Raw genomic sequence first — 22,647 nt, forward strand, 5'->3', positions numbered from 1 at the left:
TGACTTCCTCAGTTCTTTCTCCATTAAGATACACTGGTTTCTCAAGAGCTTCTCTGTCCTTACCCTCAGTAATACACAAATCATCAGACAAGACCAGATCCCTCTGCTTGCCTCTCCTGGGTACAAACACATTTTAAAGGTATCTTCCTCAGCATCCAAAAAACTAGGCATTCTCTTTCATTCAAGATGCTGTTTTACATCCAACTAAGTCTTAATAATATACAAATACACCAATCCTTAGACTACTGCTTACATGCTTGAGGTGGAGCATTTAAAACTTTTCTAAAAATTGATGCTTTCCAGAGGAGAGCAATTCGACTCATAGATGATCCCATTCTTACAAATTCTCTTCAGCTCTGTATGTATTCTATGGGTACTTCAATGGTCATTGCTCCATTGAACTGACAACCATCATTCATTCACTTTCTGTTGCACCTGTTAATACAACAGAAGCAGTTGCCCAGCACATCCTTTACCATGTAAACTGCAAACACACCAAACCTGCTTTTCTTCTTCCTCTTTCATTCCATCCTCTGGAACAGCCTACTTCAAGAAGTACACTGGTGTCCAAAAGCTGAGGATGAACTACATTTTTACCTGTATATGAAAAACTTTTCATGACTACAGCCAAATGTGGACATAAATTTATTGCCAGCATACTAATAAATTAAATTACACAAAAAAATGTTATAAATTCCATACAAATTAAATTACATTTTTGGCTAAAGTTTCAAATTTCCTAAGGACATAATTAAGGAATTAATGTACAGTGCCGAGAGAAAACTATTAAGAAAGAGATTTCAGTATGGAATATATCCACCCTGAACTGTGATGCAGCTCTCACAACATTGTACCATGCTTAGCACCAAGTGATTCAGGAGTTCTTGTAGCAAATTGGCCCATTCCTCCTTCAGAGCAAGGATAATGCCTTGTTTGTTTTCTGGAGAGGGAATTTTGAGCAGCAGTGTGTCTTCCTATTGCATCCCAAATATGTTCTATAGGGTTGGGATCTGGGGAGCTTGCTGGCCACTCGATTTGATTAATATCCTTGGTCTCCAGAGGTATCTCTACTACTCATACATGATGTGGTGTGGCATTGTCATCCATAAAAATCAATTCTTCGCCTACAGCACCATGGAACAATCAAATGACTTTGAGGAAGACTAAAACAACACTCATCTGCAAAGAGTGCATTAGCCCATTGGTGTCTTGTCCAATTTTTATGGATACAACACCACTGGAAACGTGCTCTATGCTCTATGATGAGCTATGGATGAGTTCACAATTTGTCGAGATATCTGCATGCCTGTGTTTAAATGGAGCCAACTTGCAAGCTGACCTGCTGTGGTGCAATGATTATGTTTTGCTTTTATATCCAAAAATCTGTCTTCATGCTCCATGGTAGAGCAAGAGCAACCACTTAGCAAATGTCTGGAACACATTCCATTGATTTGAAATGCTGCTCAGAGCCTGTATACAACACTCTGTGAGATTACAAACACTCTGGCAATATCAGTAATACTGCAGTCTTTTTCAAGTTTTCCAATAATTCTTCTCCATGTGAAATCATCTAGATGATGTCTTTGAGACATTACCAGACATACAAGTGTCAACTTATTCCTTCACGAAAAGAGCTTCCTTAACGCAGCCTTTTGCCTTTTATCCCATTGAGTGCTACCATGTGATCCCATTGCACACGATTTGAAAATATGAATGTGTACCCACTTTCTTTCTACTTGAAATTGTCAGTTATACAAATTGCCACAGGCTGATTCATCTGAATTTGCAGTTGCAATCTTCTTTTTCTGTAAGTTAGGGAAAACGTTCCACTTCTCCCTCTGTCCATCAGCAGCATTTCAAACACAAAAAGAACAGTTGATTTTCTTTTGATCTACACAGATAGTTAAATATCAGTCTGTTGAGGTCTGCTGCTGTTTTTCCACACAGTATGGCATTTGATCAGATCTTACTTCGAATTAGCAAAGTGAGATCTGATCCGTGGAGCTGCATGCTGTAGAACTCACATTTAATGTGAAGGTGGAATTCTGCCAAATATACCGTATTTGCCAGCATATAAGACATACTTTTTTCCTTTGAAAATAGGTCTGAAAAACAGGGTGCGTTTTATACACCAATACTCAGTCTTTTTTTACTTTCATTTCTGGAATTTTCTCTGTTCCGAGTTATGTGATTTCTTTCTTGCTTCCTTTCTGTGTGTGAGAGCATTCCAGTTATGTTAGTTATGTATTCCAGTTATGGATAGATAACATTTGGTCTAGGCACTCTGGCAGACTGTTGAAGAAGCCTGCCCTGCTACTATGGGATCAGTTTCATTCTCACAGAACAGAAGATGTTAAAAATAAACTCAAGGAATTGAAAACTCAGTTAGTTGTAATTCCAGGAGGTCTAACTAGTCAGCTTCAACCTTTAGATGTCTGTATTAATAAACCATTTCAGTGATTGATAAAGGAGAAGTGAAACACTGCATCCAGAAGACTGCTGGATGCACTCTTCAGATTTTTGGATTATGCCATCAGGAAGAAGGAAGAAGCCTAGCATTTCGCAAATTTGTGAGTGGGTCAAAGCTTCATGGGATGCTGTGAAAACTGAGCCGGTGGTTAAATCATTTAAGAAGTGTGGCATTAGTAATGCATTGGATGGTACAGAGGACAATTTGTTGTATGAGGACTCAGATTCCGATTTAGAAGAGGTTTCAAGTGTCTCTTATTTAGCTCTCGAGATGAATTTCTGGGTTTTGACGAAGAAGATTAAAAGGCGGGTACTCTTTCCTAGTTAGATTAGGTATTTGTTGAAAGTAGACCTACTTATTACTTTATATTTGAAATGCTGTAAATTCATTATAATATTCAGTGATAAAGTTTTTTTCCTAAAAAATGTGTACAAAAAAAAAGGGGGGTGCATCTTATACGCCGGCAAATACGTTACATTCACTGATTCATTGTTTCCAGCAGGCCTTGAAAAGTCTGGCATACCACACACATCCAGTGTCAGGATCAATGGCAACAAGGTTGCACTGACAGCTGTTAAGATGCACTACATTATCTGGTTAAAAAAAACAAAAATTAATATCCTAGTGGCACACATTATGGCATTATAACTCACAGCAAGCTGAGTTGGTCCACTGTGGCCATCTAATACAGTGTGCATTCTTCAGGGGAAAGGATCTATCAGTGCTTGGAACTCGATAGGAGGAATTTTACACCTTCGTCTGACAGAAATTGGGTCAATTTATCTTTGTTCTTTGGATATGAGAAATGTTGCTTGAGAGCTTGCTCCAAAATGTCCCATAAATATTCTATAGGATTTAAATCTGGCAATTGGGATGGCCATGGCAGAAAGGACACCTCACTATCATGTTCTGCAAACCACTGAGTGGCCACATTTGCTCGATGAACAGGAGCATTATCCTACTGAAACATGGCTGGCTGCATAGGAGAAAAGTGTGTCAACATGGAATGAAGATGATCGCTTATGTTAAAGATAACATGCAGCATCCACTTTCCCTTCCAGTACCAGAAGTTGACCCAATCATACCATGAGAATGCACTCCAGACCATTACAGAATCACCAAAACTTTTCTCATTTGGAAACAAGCACCCTGTGGTAAGCTTTCTTTGGCTGACCCCTCACTCATATTCATCCATTTGCAGCAAAAAGACCATATCACCCATATCACATCCCTCTACTGTTGTGTAGTCCACTGCCTGTGATATCCAACTTTTTGTAGTTCCCGGCACAGAGTTTTTGTTGAAAATGGGTCTCTCATGACTGTTCAATTATTGAATTTTTCACAAGATTGCTCAGCAGTAGCCTGCCTATTTTTTGTGGTAGCACACTAATGCTCGAATGTCCCTCTCTTAAGTTCTTTTATCCACTATTGCATTTTGCTAATAATGTTTGTCCTGTTGACTGCCATACTGACATAACCTTAGAGATGTTCCTCGACTAACATGTGCAATTTCAGCTGTTCTGGTCACAGAAGAACAAACACACTAGCCTGGCTCCAACAATCACTGAGGTCCTCTCTAGATTCCATTCGAACATGCAATAGTTTTTTGTCCATAACCTGTAGATTAAACCAGAAATTAAACTGTGGCAGTCCAGTCTATACAGGGTTCATAGTGAGGGTGTTTTTCTTCTCAGCTCTACATAGGTCATACTTATTTCTCATATTCCTTCCTAATTTGAAGGATAATGATTTTCCTGTGTGTGAGTATTCAACACTTCATAATATTTTAATAGACTACTTTCAATTACTTTAATAAGCATAGCCATTATTTTACCACTTTTACTCTCTGACCAGACTTATACTCAGGTAAATTTTTTTCAGATGCATCTAATATATCTGGTGTTTTTAAAGTAATGCAATATAGTATCATATTTTATCATATATATTTTGAATATTTTAAACCTATATTTTGCAAGTTTTTTTATTCTTTATTTTCTTTAGAATTTAACATGTATTTTTCAGCCACTGACATGGGAAGAGGTAAAAAATACTTCTTCTTCCCCATCCTGTGTAGCAGTATAGAATCCCATACTTGTAAAACAGTATACTCTAGGTGGTAAGAGGTGCCACAACTGATGTAGAGAATATAAAAAAATAAATTATTGCAGTTGGGTGGGGGGGGGGGTGAGAATCATGTTTGCTACCGTACCAATGAGAACATTTATAGGACAAAACATAAACTGTAGTGTATTTTCTAAAGCTAAAGCTAAGCTCTAACAAATATTGATATGAAACAAAAGTGGTTGCTTAAAATTTCAAAATTTTATACTATTGTCTTGTACCAAGATTAAGATGAAACTGCAATGAAAGAAAACTCTCTATTTTACAAAACTGGCTAAAGTTTAACTTACATTCTGTGAATCTGCTAGTTTGATCTGTGGTGTTCCTTTGAAAGCTGTGTAGCATTTTCTTTGAACAAGAATGAAATATTTGAATCCTTATAAGAAAGTTACAAAGTATTCTTTATTTCTGTGATTAGCATGCACGAAGAATTATGTTATGTGTTACCGTCTTTTTATTTATTTAAGACAACTCATTAATGAAAGGTTGTACATTTGTAGCTCATTGGTACCATGGGCACATTAAGAATTAAATAATCTGAAATTTCTGTTCTGGAGAGCAATATTTTTTAACTTTTTTTAAATCTCTAAGCTGAGAAGTGACCTCCTACCAGACCATTATTGTCTAGCACCTAAAGACATTTGTAAGTATCACATGAGTGGGATCCCAATCCACTTGGAATACAGATGCTATCCGTTCCATCAACTGGCCATCATCATTCCTACATTTTCTTCCAAGACTGTAAGAACACTCCATAGCTTCAAACCTACCAAACCAATTTCTCTTTCTTTTCTTTATTCCATGTACTGCAGTTCTTTGAAACAGCCTGCATCACTCTTTCTTTCCCAAAGACTACAGCTTTTCTCAACCTGTCTTGTGTAGTTCTGAAAATGACCACCTACAGATTACATGTGTAAATTTATGAATATGCAAATACATTTGTTTTTCTCATTCTAAAACAAATGTTAAGGTTCTGTTTAGACATATACACTGCTTGGAAAAAGTGAACAAACACCTCTATGGGAAAAGTGCATCATGCTATGTAATGAGCTGTGTTTGTAGCCAGTATAAATTGGAGGAATATGATACTCCCAAGTCAGTGCAACTGTGTCCAGGTGAAATGACTGCAAAAAGGGAACTGATGGAGTTTGAAAGAGAGGTATTGTGATAACATGCCATATTGCAGACCTATCTGTTTGGCAAATTGGACCATTCCAGGTCAACAATCAATGATATCATACTGAGATGAAAGTGCAGGGAGTCAACTGTGAGTGCTACCCACACTCATCAAACGTGACTGTGGGGTACTATGAAGGATAATACATAAAAACCATTTGTTAGCCGACATGTTGAATGTGAAGTTCTTAGCATCAGCTGCAACACGAATCTGAGAAAAACATTCAAAACCGAGGCTCACAACATGAGTTTCCATGGTAAGGCCACAATATGCGAAATCGTTTTTAGTGGTGCAAATAGCATGCAGTAGGAGTGGAAACTTGGAAAGCTGTGTTATTGAACGACAAATCACACTACAACGACTACTCAGAAGACGGACGAGTTTGGTGAATGCACAGCAAACATCTCTTACCAGAGTGTATAACTCCAACTATTAAATTTGGAGGTGACAGTGTAATGGTATAGTCATTTGTTTCCTGGTTTGGCCTCAGACTTCTCTTTGTGGTGCTACAAACATTGAACTCCGAGAGGTATCTGAACATTTGGGACAATGCAATGCTTCTACTTTGTGGCATTTCTACAGAACTGACAATTGTCTCTTTCAGCAAAACCGTGTCATAAGTTTGCTGCTGTAACTGCATGGTTTGTGGACCTGAATGTCACCACACTTGACTGGCTGACACAGAGTCCTGATCTCAACCCCTTAGAACATCTGTGGAATGAACTAGAGCAGGTGAGGTCAAGGGATGTCTGTCCCACAATAGCCCAGGCCCTCATTTCATGCTTACAGGAAGAATGGTTTAAAATTCCCACTGTGATCACTATTATGTGCCTGTGGAAAGTATGTCCCATATAATTGCTGCAGTCATTGCAACAATTATATGGGATCTAAACTTTATGATCAGTATTTTTATGAGTCAGAAAATTTTGCATTTTATTATTCATATGGAGAAAATACTGTTTTTGGACAAAAACAAGTTTCATGCAGTGAAATAAGTGTCCTGGTCAATTACTAATTAACCTCGTCTATCTATTTATTAAACTATCTTGACCAAATAGTTACAGTGGGGCCCCCCACCTTATCTGCTGGAGATAGGTTCCAAGACATTATGCAGATACTTGAAACGCAGATAATACTGAACCTTATATATGCTATGTATTTTCTTATACATACATGCTTATGACAAAATTTAATTTATAAATTAGACACAATAAGAGATTAACAACAATAACTAATAATAGAATAGAATAATTATAACAACATACTGCAATAAAGTAATCTGAATGTGAATGGAATTTTAGCAACCTCAGCACATTTTTTTTAGGCTTCTCCTTGGCATATCCGAATTACCAGCATCACTACTCTTGCGCTTTATTAAGTAAAATAATGGTTATTTGAACACAAGCACTGTGATACCACGATAGTCAATCTGATAACCAAGAACTACTCAGAACGGGCTGCAAGGTGCATGTAACGTTTTCCACCTTTGCTACGAGTTGCCCTGGTGTTGGACTATCTATGGGATCAGCCAAATTGTCTATTACTAAAAGAAAGAGCCATACAGCTTCATTTTGGTGATGTAAAATAACATAGGCAAAGTGGATGTTAGATCCAACATTATTTCAAATCCGAACGTTTGTAGAAATTATGCAAGTTTCGTAAGTTGACCTGGGAGCTTACAAAAATACATCATCATCATCATCATCAAATTCCTGCCATGTACCCTCAAGGGGTGTACAGGATATGACAGTACTACATGAAAAAATTACATCATTACTAACTTCCTATCTACAATTTTCCTCCAAATCAGTCTGTTACTTGTCAAAACTCCAACATTATCAGATCTTATATTTCTATCGTCTAAGGCTCTTTCTACCGTATCAATCCACCTATATCTTGGTCTTCCTCTGGGTCGTTTTCCTGCCAACCTGGCAGAGAACACTTGTTTTGCTAATCTTTCCTCTCCCATTCTATTTAAGTGACCATACCATCTGAGATTAGCTCTGCTAATGCATTCCTGGATGCTGACAGTGTCAAGTTCTTTCCTAATATCCTCATTTTTAATATGATATTGCCATTGATGCCATCTGTTCATGCCTCTAATCTTTCTCAGGACTCTCATATCTGCGGTCTCTAGTCTTTGGTCAAGTGTTTTACTTCTGACCCAGCTCTCAGATCCATAAGTTAAAATTGGTTTGAACACTGTCTTGTATACAGCTAATTTAGTGTTCCGACTAATTTCTTTCTTATTCCATATGAATTTATTCAATTGACTTCCCACGATACCAGCTTTGCTGATTCTGTTGTCTATTTCTATGTTTAGTTTACCATCTTCAGTAAAAATTGTGCCTAAGTAGCTGAAATGTTTTACTTGTTCCACAGGTTCTCCATTCACAACACAGTTGACATTTTCAATGATTCTGCCTATTTTCATTGTCTTTGTCTTTTTATTGCTGACCTTCATACCATATCTATTACAACAGCTATTCAATTTAGTCAGAGAATCTTGCAGACTTGTAGCGGATTTATTTAGAAGCATAACATCATCCGCATAAAGCAAAGAGCTGACATTAACATCTCCAATTTTGATATCAGGTTTAATACCACATTCCTTCATAATGTGATCCATATAGATAATGAATAACAGAGGGGATAATGTACATCCTTGTCTCACACCAGATTTAACATTAAACCATCTTCCTGTACTTCCTTCAGTTCTAACTGCTGACTCACAACTCAAATAAAAACTAAGTATAGCTTGATATAATGCCCCATTGACACCATATAACTGCAGCGTATTGAATAGCTTCTCTCTTGGCACCTTGTCATATGCCTTTTCCAAATCGACAAAACTTAAATACAGATCTTTGTTATATTCCCATGCTTTCTCGACTATTTGTCGTAAAGTGAAGATCTGATCCTGACAGCCTCTATTTGGCCTGAATCCAGCTTGTTCTTCACCAAGATTTTCTTCCACAATTCTTGAGTTGCACTAGCTACTTGACTTAAGTAGCTAAGGCAACTCGGGGATGCAGATGATTGTATTCTCATAAGCTCTCAGGTCAACTTACGAAACTTTCATAATTTCTACAAACATTTGGCTTTGAAATAATGTTGGAGCTAATATACCCTTTGCCGATGTAATTATAAATTGTTTATTTCTGGAATTTTCCATTTAATATCTTCGGACCGGGGTTGACCGTGGATAGCAAACCTGCAGGTGTGGGGGGGTGAGACTACAGTACTTGCAACATTTCTGAACATCATCATTACTTGCTACAAAGGACTTCTGCTTTTTTTTTTTTTTTTTTTTTAAATACAAAGGATTTTTGGCATGAATTTCCACCATGAAAACCTTTCATCTTCCTACCTAAAAACATACAAACTGGCTAGAAAGACATGCAATTAGGAGGAGAGAAGATATAAAAATAGAATTAACCAATGCCTTATCTAATAAAAATTAGGTATTCAGGTTATTAGTCTGAATAGTGTGAAACAGATCTAAACAAAAGATGAGTTTTACTGTCCTTAAAAAGGAGAAATTTTAAAATAATTATTTAAATAATTCAAAAGCAATTTCAATGCCTCAAAGGTAAATGTCTGAGTTTGTTTGTTTTTTTATTTTTTATTTTATTTTATTTATTTTTTTTTTTTAGCCCATGCATAGTTGCAAACTTATGGGATGTTACAGATAAAGACATTGACCGTTTCACTGACAAATTTTTAAAAACTTGGCTACCAGAATTTCATGATGTACATAATGGTCCTTTAGTGACAGAAATTGGTCATGCTGTTAGGATGGCTAGAGATGCATGCAAGCTTCCTTATCTCGTTGGTGCTGCACCTGTTCTTTATGGCTTACCAGTGTATAGTCAGAAATGTTGAATTACTGTATAGCTGTTTTCATATGGAAATTTATATATATTATGACAGTGTGCAATGAAAAGCATGAATTTTTTTTTTATTTATGAGTTTAAACCATGCATTGTATATGTAAATTACTCTTTTATATTAATAATAAATTAGATGTGTATATTTATACAATGATAAAATTTACAAACTGTATATTTTTTACTCAATAAAATAACCAGAAATTTCTTTAACATAGACTGCAGTGTTTCTGTTAATGTTGGAACATCACAATTCTGGTCATTAGAACCACTTCCTGACCAGAAGTAGGTTCTAATGACTGGCATGGATGTTAGTCATTTTACTAAACCTTGTTAAGACTGCAACTCATGATACCATATTGCCATTGGTTATTCTTTTAGCATTATATCGTATTGAAGATGCTCACAATACACTGAGCTAACATTCTGTTAATAAAGTTACATCTGTTCTTTAACAAACTTGCTTATAAAAAAAACTGAAAAGCCCTTAGAACACAACACTATGCTAAAAGAGATTCACAGTAGTAAACTGTCAGTATAACAAACTATTCATGTGGTTTCCACAGTCTTATTATAAAGAGGCAATTATATTTGATCCAAGTAATTAGTTTTATGTTATAATTTAATATGTCAGCTTAGATCTCAATTAAAAATCAACTCAGCAGAATACTTTGAGAAATTTAAATATCTTGCCATATTTATTAGATTGATACCTTTGAGTAAAAGGTTTTGGCTTATGATGCTATAAGAGATCAGGAGATATGCAGCTTTTATCTTCTGGCGGCTCCTCTTCAGAACTGGATATCAGGCAAAGTATAAGGGGGTGGAGGAATGGAAACTTTAGGTATGGGGTAAAACTTTGAATGCAGGTACACTATTTTTGAATAAAGAAATTTTTAGTCTTAGATTATATTGCAAATTTATAACATTTTCATCTCTACAAAAATTTCATGAATGTTAAACTGATGATTCTTGTAATATACTTCAAATGTCATTTGTCCTCTAGTCAATTCAGATCACAACCTAGTGTTGCTTCTCCTGTGAAGCAGCACTTAGTCATACACATTTTCTGATGACTGTTGGCATTTCTATGGTTCATTTTCATTGTTAAATTTTTTGTTTTCAGTTCTTTGATCCTAACATTTGCAGTGAATCCATCACTAAAATAAATCTGATGTATGGAAAAATTGTTTCCCTGTTCCACAGCCTGCACACGGTATTTATTTGCTATAGACCTTGCAGCGTCTCAAAAATGAAGTGATAATATATATATATATATATATATATATATATATCAGGGTGTACGGTGCACACCCATGGAATTAGCAATATCACCGATATTATATTTTTGCATTTATTCCTGTTGAAGTCTCCTCTAATTGTTTCTGGTCACGAAGAGGATGCTTTATGACGTGTAAACATTGCATCGCATTCACGTTAATAGCCCAGGTGTGCAATCAAAACTATTGACACCTTTGAACAGATATACACATGGTGCAGTGGATCAAATTCTTAGCATTCGAGTGGCTTTAAATGACCCAGAAGGTGGGGCAGGGTGTGCACTGAGACAACAGCACCCAGAAGTCAGTGGCTGTGATTGGTTATTGTATCAACCAATCCAACTGAACGTTGTCATTTGTCATGTTTCGTTTTTTTATTTTATGAGTTTCATCTGTTTTGTATGTGTGAAGTGTAAACTAATGTGTTTAGGATTAGTTTACAAGTTTTTAATGTATAATTTTCTAAAAATAATTTAACTTTTTTTACCCATATTTACAATAGGAAATAGTGTTGATGATCTATTGAATATCCCATTTTCTGCCAGAGCTATTTGTAGTCGAAGGAGATAAGCCTTGTACTCCTCCTCTTCCAAATTTGCTACCCAGACCAGTTTCGATCTTTATTGAGGTCTCTTCAGTAGGAATCAGACCCAGAGGTGATACCAAGGTTGAAGCAATGCAGAACTCATATCCAGACCTTGGTCTTCCTCTGGGTCTCTTTCTTGGCATCAAACCTGTTTTGCTAACCTTTTCTCATCCATTCTATTTAAGTGGCCATTCCACCTTAAGATTAGCTCTGCTGACACATTCTTGAATGCTAATAATGTCATGATTCTGTCATTTATGCCATCGGTTCGCTTCCCTAATTTTTCTCAGACCCGCATATTTGTGGTCTCTAGTGTTTGATCAAGTGCTTTATTTCTAACCTAGCTCTCAGATCCATAACTTAAAACTGGTTTGAACACAGTCTTGTCTACTGCTAGTTTGGTGTTTTGACTAATTTCTCCCTTCTCATATAAATTTATTCAGCTGGCTACCCACCATACTAGCTTTGCTTATTCTGTTGTCTATTTCCAGATTCAGTCTACCATCTTCACTAAAAACTGTGCATAAATAGCCGAAATATTTTACTTGTTCTATACGATTTCCATTCAGAATGCAACTGAAGTTTTCTATGTTCCTGCCTATTTTCATGGTTTTGTTCTTTTTATTGCTGATTTTCATGCCAAATTTGTTACAGCTGCTATTCAATTTAGTTAGAGAATCCTGCAGATTTGCACTAGATGTGTTTAGGAGTATCATCATCATCTGCATAAAATAAAGAGCTAAGTTTGACATCTCTAATTCTATGAGGTTTAATGCCACTTTCTTTCATATTGTGATCCATATAGATGAATAAGAGTGGAGATAATGTCTTATATATTATTATTAGATAATTCTGACTGCTGACTGACAACTTAAATATAGCCTATGGATTACTCGGTATAATGTTCCATCCACCCAATATAATTGTAGTGTTTTGAAAAGCTTTTCTTTGGGCACTTTTGTTGTATTCCAGATCTACAAAAACTTAGTACAGATCCTTGTCATATTCCAAAGATTTCTCACCTATTTGTCTTAAAGTGAAAATCTGATCTTGAAAATCTCTATTTGGTCTGAACCCTGCTTGTTCAAGTTTCTCTTCCACAATCTTATCCACTCAGCAGAGAAATTTCTTTGTAATTCTCACATTTAGCTTTATTCCTTTTTTTTTTTTTTTTTTTTTTTTTTTTTTTTTTTTTTTACAGATGGGCACTATGAGAGCTACTCCAATCATTGGGAATTCGACCTTCTGCTCTGACCCTCTGAATTATGCAGTGTATCCACTTTTATTTAAGCATTTCTGGTTGAATATCATCTACTTCAGCTGCCTTTCCACATTTCAGCTTTTCTACCTCAAGTTTTGATATGTACTCCTCTTTGCATTTCTCTCAAATTTTCTAGTATGGTTCTGTCACTGCTTGAAGTCTTTCATTTAAGTCTTTCAAAGTAATTACTCGAGACATCTAGGATATCCTTATCTTCAGTTTTCAAGTCACTTTTATCATCTTTGGATTCCTTTTACAGTATTGTTTCCTCAATTTCTAAGCTTCAGTAGCCTCCAGAACATTTTACCACCTTCCTGATATTTATTTTCCATACTCTTACCAAAGTCTTCCCATAACTTTTCTTTAGCTTCTTTTACACTTAGCTTGCTTATATTTTTCTCTATATTCTTTTAGGGCATCTGCTGACTTATTTGCTAGAAAAACTTTTGGTATATTTTCTTCTTTTCCAGGACTACTACTTTAACTTTTTGTGTCCACCATGGTGTTCTTATTTTTCTATCCTTGCAGATGACTTCACTACATACCTCCCTAGCTGAATCAATCAATGTCTTCTTTAGAGTTTGCCACTGAAACTCCAAGGTTTGGTTCTTGTTTTGAATGAGTTTCATTTTTTCTTCAATGTTTGTATAGTTTAGGCTACAATTTACCTGTAAAGGCTGCTCAACTTTGATTCTTTTAAAAATTTTCTTACATTCTGTTCCTTTCAACTTCATATCCATTTTTATCCTGCTTAGTACTAAATAATGATCGCTTCCAATTTCAAATCCTCTGTACACTCTTGTATCCTGAACCAGCTTTATATCACTATGAACAATGATGTAATCAGTGAGGCTTTTCTTATTTCTTGTCTTTTCTCCATGTGAACTTGTGCACATGTTTATGTTGAAACATAGTGTTAGTAATGACTAGTCCATTTCCTGAGCAGAAGTCCAGTAAATACTTACCATTATCATTAGCTTTGTCTTTTTCTCGAAATTTTTCCAAAATGGTCCTATACATCTGATGGGATTTATTTCCTACTCTGCTGTTTAGATCTCCATCAAGGACTACTTTTTTCCATTTTCTTTGTCAGCTGCCTGTTCTAATGACTCAAAAAAATTCCACTTCTTACTTAAAGAATCTTCTGTGGGACCATAGGCACAAATAAGTGCCTATTCATTCAAACATGAATAACTATAAAGGTATGATTTAAAAAGAAACAAAAAAAAACAATTTTTTAACAATTAAATACAGGTAGTTTCCGCCTTTGCGAATTAATTGGTTCTTTGCCTTAGAAATAATGCTATAAGCAAGAGTTACGTAAGAAGGAATATATTAAATGATAAGAAAATACTTTACTGGCCAGATTTACATATTTAAAAAATAACATGAAAATTTTTAATTAAAGATTCTTTAAAAAAAAAAAAACTCATTTCTATATCACCGGGTGAATCGGCAGCCATCGAGCTAGCAGGAGATTTATTAAGAAGCTTCGGTGCATTTTTTTTTTTTTTTTCAAAGAAGGCTTCGAGTATCATCTGCTTCGTTAAATTTCGCTTTTCGTTTAAAGTACAGTATAGCTCGATAGCAAGCAGAAGCATTATTCATTTCGCGGGAAGATTTACTAAATCGTTCAAAGTCCAAACCTGTGATTCAAAGATTGCTTGAGCTTTTTTTCGAGAAGTTTAAATGCTTCTTCTACGCCTTTTAAAGTGAAAACCAAGCTGGAACTTCGTATTCGTTATCTTTGTCAGTTTCTTCTTCGTTTCTTTCTTGTTCCTCTAATTCAAGGAAATCATTGGGTGAGAGTTCCGTGGTGTGAGATTGAAGCAGCTCATTAGCATGTTCCGAAACTTCCATTTGTTCTTTGTTGGGTCTTCAAAACCTTCGAAATTATCATTAAACTGAGGACAAAATTTATGCCATACATATTTTTTTCGGAAACTTTATGTTAGGCGCTCCCGATTACCCGAATTGCGTCTAAAGTGTTGAATCTCTTCCAAAACTCTGATAAAAAAGTTTCCATGTTTTTAATTTCATAGAGGTTTTTACATGTACTGAAGATGCCTGTGATACTCAGGCGAAAATTCTACTAATAAATAATATTTTACGTGAGTTAATTCCATTATTATAATTTCAAGTGAAAAGTTTCAATCTTTAGCGGTTGCTTCTATTAACATTTCAAAGGCATTTTTTTTAGAAAATGTGCTTTAAACATCGCAATCACTCCCTGATCCATTGGTTATAAAAGAGAAGTTGTATTTGGAGGTAAAAAGACATTTATTTTTTTTTTTTTTTTTACATTAGGACAGATGTAAGCTGCTGGTTGAGGGATGGCTAGGTGCATTGTCAATTATCAGAAGCACTTTAAATGGATTTTTTTTTCTCACGATAGTTTCACTTCAGGAACAAAGTAATGCATAAGCCGATTTTCGAATAGGGAACTCGTGAGCAAAGCCTTCTTATTTGCCTTCCCTATTACTGGGAAAGTATCTTTATTAATTCATTTTAAGTTTCTTGGATTTTCTGATCGATGCAGAAATAAGGGTTTTAACTTGCAATCGCCAGCATTTCCTCATAGTAGAGTGATGCGATATTTTAATGCTTTAAAACTTGCCATTGAGGATTTTTTTTTTTTTTTTTTTTTTTTTTTTTTTTTTTTTTGCAAGATGAGTTTTTGCAGGCATCCGTTTACAAAAAAGAAAAAAAAGGCCTGTCTCATCGATGTTAAAAATCTGCGATGGCTAGTAATTTCTTCCTTTAATTATTTCTTCTAATTTTTCTGGATAAGATTTTGCAGCTTCACCTTGTACTTTTAAACGCCGCAGTCACTCCCACGTTATAAAAGAGGAGTTGTATTTGCATTAGGACAAATATAAGCTGCTAGTGATGCCAAGCAGTTCGCATTTTATAGTGGTCAAACCACTCACTACTTGCAGCAAAAATCTCTTTGCAGTTATCCTATTTTTGGTCTTTCAGCATTTTAAAAATGACTGATGCTTTAGTACAGATTATTGTAGGTCAGGGGTCTTCAACCTTTCAGACAGTGCGGGCTGCATTAAAAATTTAAATGAAGCCCGCGGCCACTAAGCTATACTGCGGTATTTAGAATTGTAAGATGCTTTCCAGATTCACGAGGAATGCTGTGCATTTGATACTTTACATACAATCCTATAAAAATAAATTCAGCTTTAAGAGCGTAAGTAGGAGTCTGGTTCATAAGTCAATACGATCAATACTTGAAAAAGGATAATTTAATGAAGAAAACGTTCATTTTTTCAATGTCAATGGGAAACTTGGCAATGCTTTTCCTTGGTCAGCTTATCAATGTTGGAAGTCGCTATGCGCAGAGTATTCTCGAGATGTTGGTCGGTAATTTGAGTTCTTGTCTTGGACTTAACATGCTTCATTCTGGAGAAGAACTACTCATATAAGTATGTGCTTCCTAACAAAGCGCACATCTTCAAAGCATGCAGGTGAAGATTAGGGAATGCGTCCTCAGAAATATGTCTTTGTAAAATGTAAGCAAGGGCACATTGAATAATTTTTCTCTCAAAGATTTGTTTTGGAGTTCAAGCAGCTCCATTTGTACTGAGCCTGGCATTTTGGCAGCAGTGACACTGAATGGCAGTGAAAATAAATCTAAAGAAGACTTGGTTACAAAAATCACTAAATTTCTCTTCGAACTCGCTTCGCAACACGGCTAATTTTGTAGCGTATTCATCAAGAGACTAACAGTTGGACTCAGCGATAAGCTGAAAATGAGTTTTTTTTTTTTTTTTTTTTTTTTGCGAGTTGTGCCTCCCAAAAGTTTGAGCTTGGCCACAAAAGCTTTGATGTGATCAAACAGAGTGAGCACCAGTTGATCTTTGGATTGTAGCCGCATATTTAGGTCATTCATATGCAACGAGATGTTGGTCACAAAGGCAAAGTCCGTCATCCAGTTCGTTGAATTCCGTAATCGGATTCCCCTTGGTTTGCATGTACCGCTGTATTTCGCTTCTTAAGTCAAAGACTTTTAAGAACCTTCCCTCTGCTCAACCAACCCATATCACTATAATAAACCACATCGCCGTGATCCGCTTCGCACTCTTGGGTCAAAAACTCCTGAAATTGACGATGATTCAATCCTCTTGCCCTAATAATGTTGGCAACAGTCATAATAATTTTCATGTCATTCTCAAATACAATAGTTTTCGCGCACAAATTCTCCTGGTGGATTAAACAGTGCTAATGGAATATTTTCCTTCTAGTTCCGGTTCTTTCCGTAGCAGCGCTATCCGCTTGATGGCTAGTAATAATTTCGTTTTTTTTTTTCTAACATAACTGCTTTTCTTTGTTTCTTTTGCCCATTTTCTGGTTTTGCACTGTTGCTTCTTTTTGAAATTGTTGGAAAAGTGAACGAGTTATAGTTAAAAAGAAAACAAAATAAAAAAGCAAGTGTAATTGAAGAAAACTACGAATAACACACTCTCGTCGCCAAGGGTGTGTGTGAGTAACAGGCTCGTTTCTGACTTTTTCTAACTGGTCATTACATACTGCGTAATTCCCCGTACAATTCCCTAATCGTCTTCGCCACGCGCAACATTTAAAATAAAAATTTCGATCTAAAATATTTGCAAATTATAGCCCAATCAATATATCTGGAGTGATGGTTATCTGGACTTTTGGAGAAATTGGTAAAAATTAGAATTCAGGAATGGGTGGACAGCAATATGATACTTTATAAGAGGCAACATGGTTTTGTGAAGGGTAGGTCTTGCCTCAGTAACTTGCTTGCTTTTTTTTATTAATAAAGTAACGGAGTTGGATAAAGGAAATCCTTACTCAGTGATACTGCTTGACTTTGCAAAGGCTTTTGACAGGATTCCACATGGAACTCTGTTACATAAATTAGAGCAAATGGGTATGGATCCGAAGATGGTGATTTAGATTAAAGGATGGCTGGTGGACAGATATCAAAGAGTGGTTTACGGAGGAGCTAAGTCCAGGAAAAGGCAAGTGACTAGTGGTGTACCTCAAGGCTCAGTGCTTGGTCCTCTATTGTTTAATTTGTACATCAGTGATATTTGAAATACCTTGAATGGAAATATCCACTGGTTTGCTGATGAATCAAAATTGGGAAGAGCGATAATCAATTCAAATGATGTAAATATCTTAGAGGATGATTTAAATAGGTTGACGGTATGGACTAAGGTAAATGGCTGTCAGTTCAACGTGGCTAAGTGTAAGGTGATACACTTTGGGAGGGTGACATCACATGCTGTTTACTATATTAACGGAACTGAACTGCAAGAAGTTGAAGAGACAGGAGACTTGGCAGTTATTGTGGACAGAGAACTTTAAAGGGCATATTGCAAAGATTGGCAAAACATCACATCAAATTACATGGTTGTCGAGGAACACACTAACAAGCAGGGATATGGAGGTTATGTTCCACTCTATAAGGCATTAATAAAGCCGCATTTGGACTATTGTGCACAGATCTGTTCGTCAGGATTTCATGGTGATGCTGTAGTGGAGAGGATTCAGAGGTGGGTTATAAAGATTGTTGCAGGTCTGTGGGATTTTCCCAACGAGGGTAGATTGATGATCTGTGGGCTCTAAAAACTAAGCTGATAGACATAGGAGAGGAGATATGATAGAGGTATTTAAATTGTTAAAGGAATTTTGCAGGATTGATACTGATGATATTTTTAAGACCAATGCAGGAAGTGAGAGAATGAGGGGCTCTTACACAATCTCCATCCCTGGAGATTGTGTAAGAGTGTGATTAACAAGGGTGTTAGGACTAGATTTTTTACTTGGAGGGTTGTGAATGGGTGGAATGCTTTGCCAGAGGTGGTTGTGAATGCTTCAACTGTGAATGAATTTAAGGAGAGGTATGACAGGTATTGTGTAAATAATGGTTAGTGTGTCAATGTCGGGTCTCCCATAATGAGTCTTTTTCCCCCATGGAGACACCGTGAAAATAATAATAGAAAAGTCTTGAAAGCCTAGGCGTTTTTCTCTCATTTCAGAAATAATCTCTACCAATCTATCAAATACAGGAATGATTTCTTCATTTCATGTATCCAACTTTCTCACAGTTATAGATTTTATCAGGGTCCACTGATCGAATACACGAGTTTCTGTTCGTGTGATGAGTTCCTTGTTAAGATTGTCCTATATTTCTTTCCAATCAGGCGTCTTCTTTAATAGCACCCACTTGAGCTTCTCGGTGTTTCCTAAACTGCACTTGTTGACATATTCTCTGCTAGTTTCAGAGAAATTCGCCACTACTACAAAAAACGTAGCCTCATTAATTTCTCCTGGATGTATTCACATTTTCAGTTGTTGTTGACATCAGTAGTAACAAACACTTCACCTTTTATTAACTCTAAATTATTTACATGATTTTCAATGTTCATGGCTACTTCTATAGCTGAAATATTATTTTTTTTCAATTAAGCTAATGTATGTTTGGAAAGTAGACACTTGATCTCTTACAAATGATAACCACAATTTCAAACAGGGATCTTCAAACAATTTTCGCAGCATAACAGAATTTTTCTTGAGAAAGAAAATAAGAATGAAGCCATTCGAACATGCTTGAAATTCTGCCAATTGATGGACCCAAGGACAAAAATCTTGTATTTCCATGCTCTATCAGTTTAGCATGATTGTTTCCTGCAGAGTCACCAATGTTTTTCAGTTCTTCAACTCTGGCTGTGTATATATTGAAGTATTTGTATACTTTCACTGCAAAACATTCAATATGAATTAGTAAACAGTTGACAGCACACACGAGACAATTATGTATAATGTGTGTGTCCCACGACCAATACCGACAATTTGCCTCTTCAGTTCTGTTTCAAGTTTTTGACACATTTTTTTTGCCAAGTCTTTTGTAACCACCAAAATTGGTGTTCGTGTTATCTGCACACCAAGCAGCAATTTTGTTTTGTAGCGCAAATTTGTCACTTATTCTCTTCAACATAGCACACTGTTTGTCGGATGTTTCACCAGGTAAGGAAATAAAGTCTATAATTTTTTGGAAAAAGTTTGATGTCTCTTTTTGTGTGATGCATCTAAAGTGACTGTAAGGTTTTTTGTTTAATTCAAAATCTTTATTACATCGCCCAATATATATGGTAATAAAACGTTGGTAATTATTGCTTCTAATTTGGTACGTGCTGAAGAAAATTTTGGTTCATAAATTTTCTTTGTCAATATCGACAAGCAGTCATTTGCACGAAAACTTTGATATGATAAGCAACAAGAGCTTCACTTCATTTGTTGCAATTTTATCACTTTCACTATCACCCTGACGTCGTGCCATAAACGAGAAGCCAGAATCTTTTCAGCATCCTTATGTTTCTGGCTACGTAGATGGTTGATGTCGTTTCTGCCTCCATGAACAACGGAAGGATGGAAATTAATGTTGGCTTACCACTTTTGGTCGTTGATTACACAGCTTGTCTCGTTTAATAAATTTGAATTCTTTCTCGAGATCGTCATTAAAACTGCAATTTCGCCTCTTTCCCATTGCAATAATAAGACTTAAAACTTTAAAAAATAGGAAATTTAAACCACAAGCTTCGAATAGCAAAGCCCCCGGTTGGCATACAGGCAAATCAAAAACTAATGCTACAGCAGAACTGACCCCGTGTTTGAGACGCGCAAGTGTATTTTTTATTTATTATTATTATTATTTTCTGAATAAATCACTGCTGTGTAGCTCAGCGGATGTGGCGTTTGCACACAGCCGCACGAAGGAAGACTTGGTTTCGAGTCTAGTCGGCGATTAGAGGAAATTTTTCTAAGCCTTTTTTCGACCGGTTCCCGAGTTAGTCGATCTCTGGCACGGGCAAGCAGGTTTTTCCTCCCGGAAACTCGGGTTTTTCGTCCTGTAAACTCAAGAAAATCGACCGTAGAACCCACATTATTTCAGACATTAAAAATATATTGTGTTAGGGTTAGGGACCATGAGATGGCGGCACATTTGCGCCATCTCTCTTCACTGCGTACCGCTTAATTAGTGATAGCCTTGGGCCATCTATCTCTGATTGGTACCAGTGGAGATTGAACTGCCCACTCAGTCTCCAAAAGTTAGATAGGGCTAAATGGCCTCGCCTACTCCCGTATACGGGAATAAAAAGAGGCGTTAGCTGATTTTTTTTTTTTTTTTTTTTTTTTTTTTGATCACTGCAGAAATCAGTATTTAGTATCGAAAAATGCGACTCCATGTTATACAAATTACTGACATCCATGATATTGATATGCCATTATAGGTTATGAATAATAACTTATGACTGACTAATATTAACGCATGTTAGGTATGAAGCAGAAGTGGATCATTTTTTGTGCTTGGGGATCACATTTGGCTCAAATTCTCCATTCTGGCCTTATAATGGCCAAATAATTAGATTATAAAAAATAGTTAGGTTTTGTAAATTTATTATGTCCAAAATAGTATGTTATGTATTTATTAGCAAGAATATTTCTAAAATAAAAAAAATTATATTTTTACTACAGTTTTGCAAACTATTCAATACAAACAATATATTTAAATTATACATATTTGGTTATAAAATACAGTACTTAAAAAACGAGACTTTTTGTGGTTATGAGACCATAGGTTCTTTAATTAATACATATATTAGTATAATCCCGCCTACTAGTTTCGCTAGCGACTGTCTAGCTTTGTCAAGGCTCGAATGCAAGACGTTGCTGACTATAAGGATGAAGCAAAATGCTTCTGATAAGGTTGCTGTGTAGGGAAACGTTTACGAGCTAAGTGCTCTGCCTGAGTGAGTGCGATTTAAAGATCTTCATTTGGAAGTAGGATGGCCTTGGGTCTCCTATATTTGGAGAAGTCTATTTCATCATAATTTGCTGCTTGTTGCACTAATTCATTTGGATGTGAAGAGGATGCTGAGAAGAACTTTACTGCTGAAGACTGCAGGAAAGAGTAGATGTAGGGGATATTTGTATCCCAGTGGAGTTGGACATTTCTGATATACCATGGTGCGTTTAAGATCACGCGGAGACATTTGTTTTGCACTCTCTGTAGTTTGAGGATATTTGTACTTGAGGTGTGGCTCCAGGCTGGGGATGCATAAGTAATAATGAGTCGAATCATCAACTGATAAAGGAGCAGTTTTATTTTGGTATCCAGCTTGCTGTTCCTATTGATAAGAGGGTAAAGCTGTGCAATGTTTTTTGATGCTTTTGTACATGAGGCTTTTATATGTATGTGGACTGAAGGTTAGTTTTCTGTCCAGCAGTACACCCAGATATTTGGCTTCTGCTTTCCAGGGAATCTTGATATTAAATAGGAAGATATCATCTTTGGGAGATATTGAGTTTTTAGTGAAGAGCATGGCGATACTCTTCTGAGGGTTTACTTGCAATCTCCATTCCGAGAACCAGTGATCTAATCTCTGCAGGTTTTCTTGGTGACAAGGTGCGGTTTAATAGATCTGGTTAGTATAGCTGTGTCGTCTGCGTATAGGGCAACGATAGATGACATTGATTGTGCGGAATATCCGCCATGTAAATCGTGAAAAGTATCGGTGCCAGTAGGGACCCTTGAGGCACTCCTGCCAAGATTCGTCGCTGGGTAGATAATATATCATTTAGTTTGACTTGCATTCGTCTGCCACTAAGAAATGACTTTATAATTTGGACTAGATCTATTGGAATGCCAGCTAAAATCAACTTGTATAGTAGTCCAAAGTGCCATAATTTGTCGAACGCCTTTTCTAAGTCAAGAAAAACTGCTCCACGTATTGGTGCCAATTGTAACTTGTGGTATGAATTCGATTAGTCTAAGAATTTGTTGGGTGGTACTGTGAAACTGGCGAAAACCAAACTGTTC

General features: G+C 36.2%; 1 protein-coding gene across 1 annotated transcript in view; it reads left to right on the top strand.

Annotated features, from left to right (window-relative positions):
- The window catches only part of Sse (extra spindle pole bodies like 1, separase), a 505,458-nt gene extending 495,587 nt beyond the window's left edge, over positions 1-9,871 (top strand). The window contains exon 25 of the mRNA XM_090412041.1: positions 9,425-9,871. Within this exon, the coding sequence (XP_090268167.1) occupies positions 9,425-9,653 (229 nt within the window). The 3' untranslated portion in view covers positions 9,654-9,871. The remainder of the gene's footprint in view (positions 1-9,424) is intronic.
- Positions 9,872-22,647: the final 12,776 nt, after the last annotated feature.

This window comes from Typopeltis vanoorti, chromosome 22 (genome assembly GCF_054136105.1).
Source record: "Typopeltis vanoorti isolate ZY-2024b chromosome 22, IOZ_Tvanoo_1.0, whole genome shotgun sequence".
Lineage (NCBI taxonomy): Eukaryota > Metazoa > Arthropoda > Arachnida > Uropygi > Thelyphonidae > Typopeltis > Typopeltis vanoorti.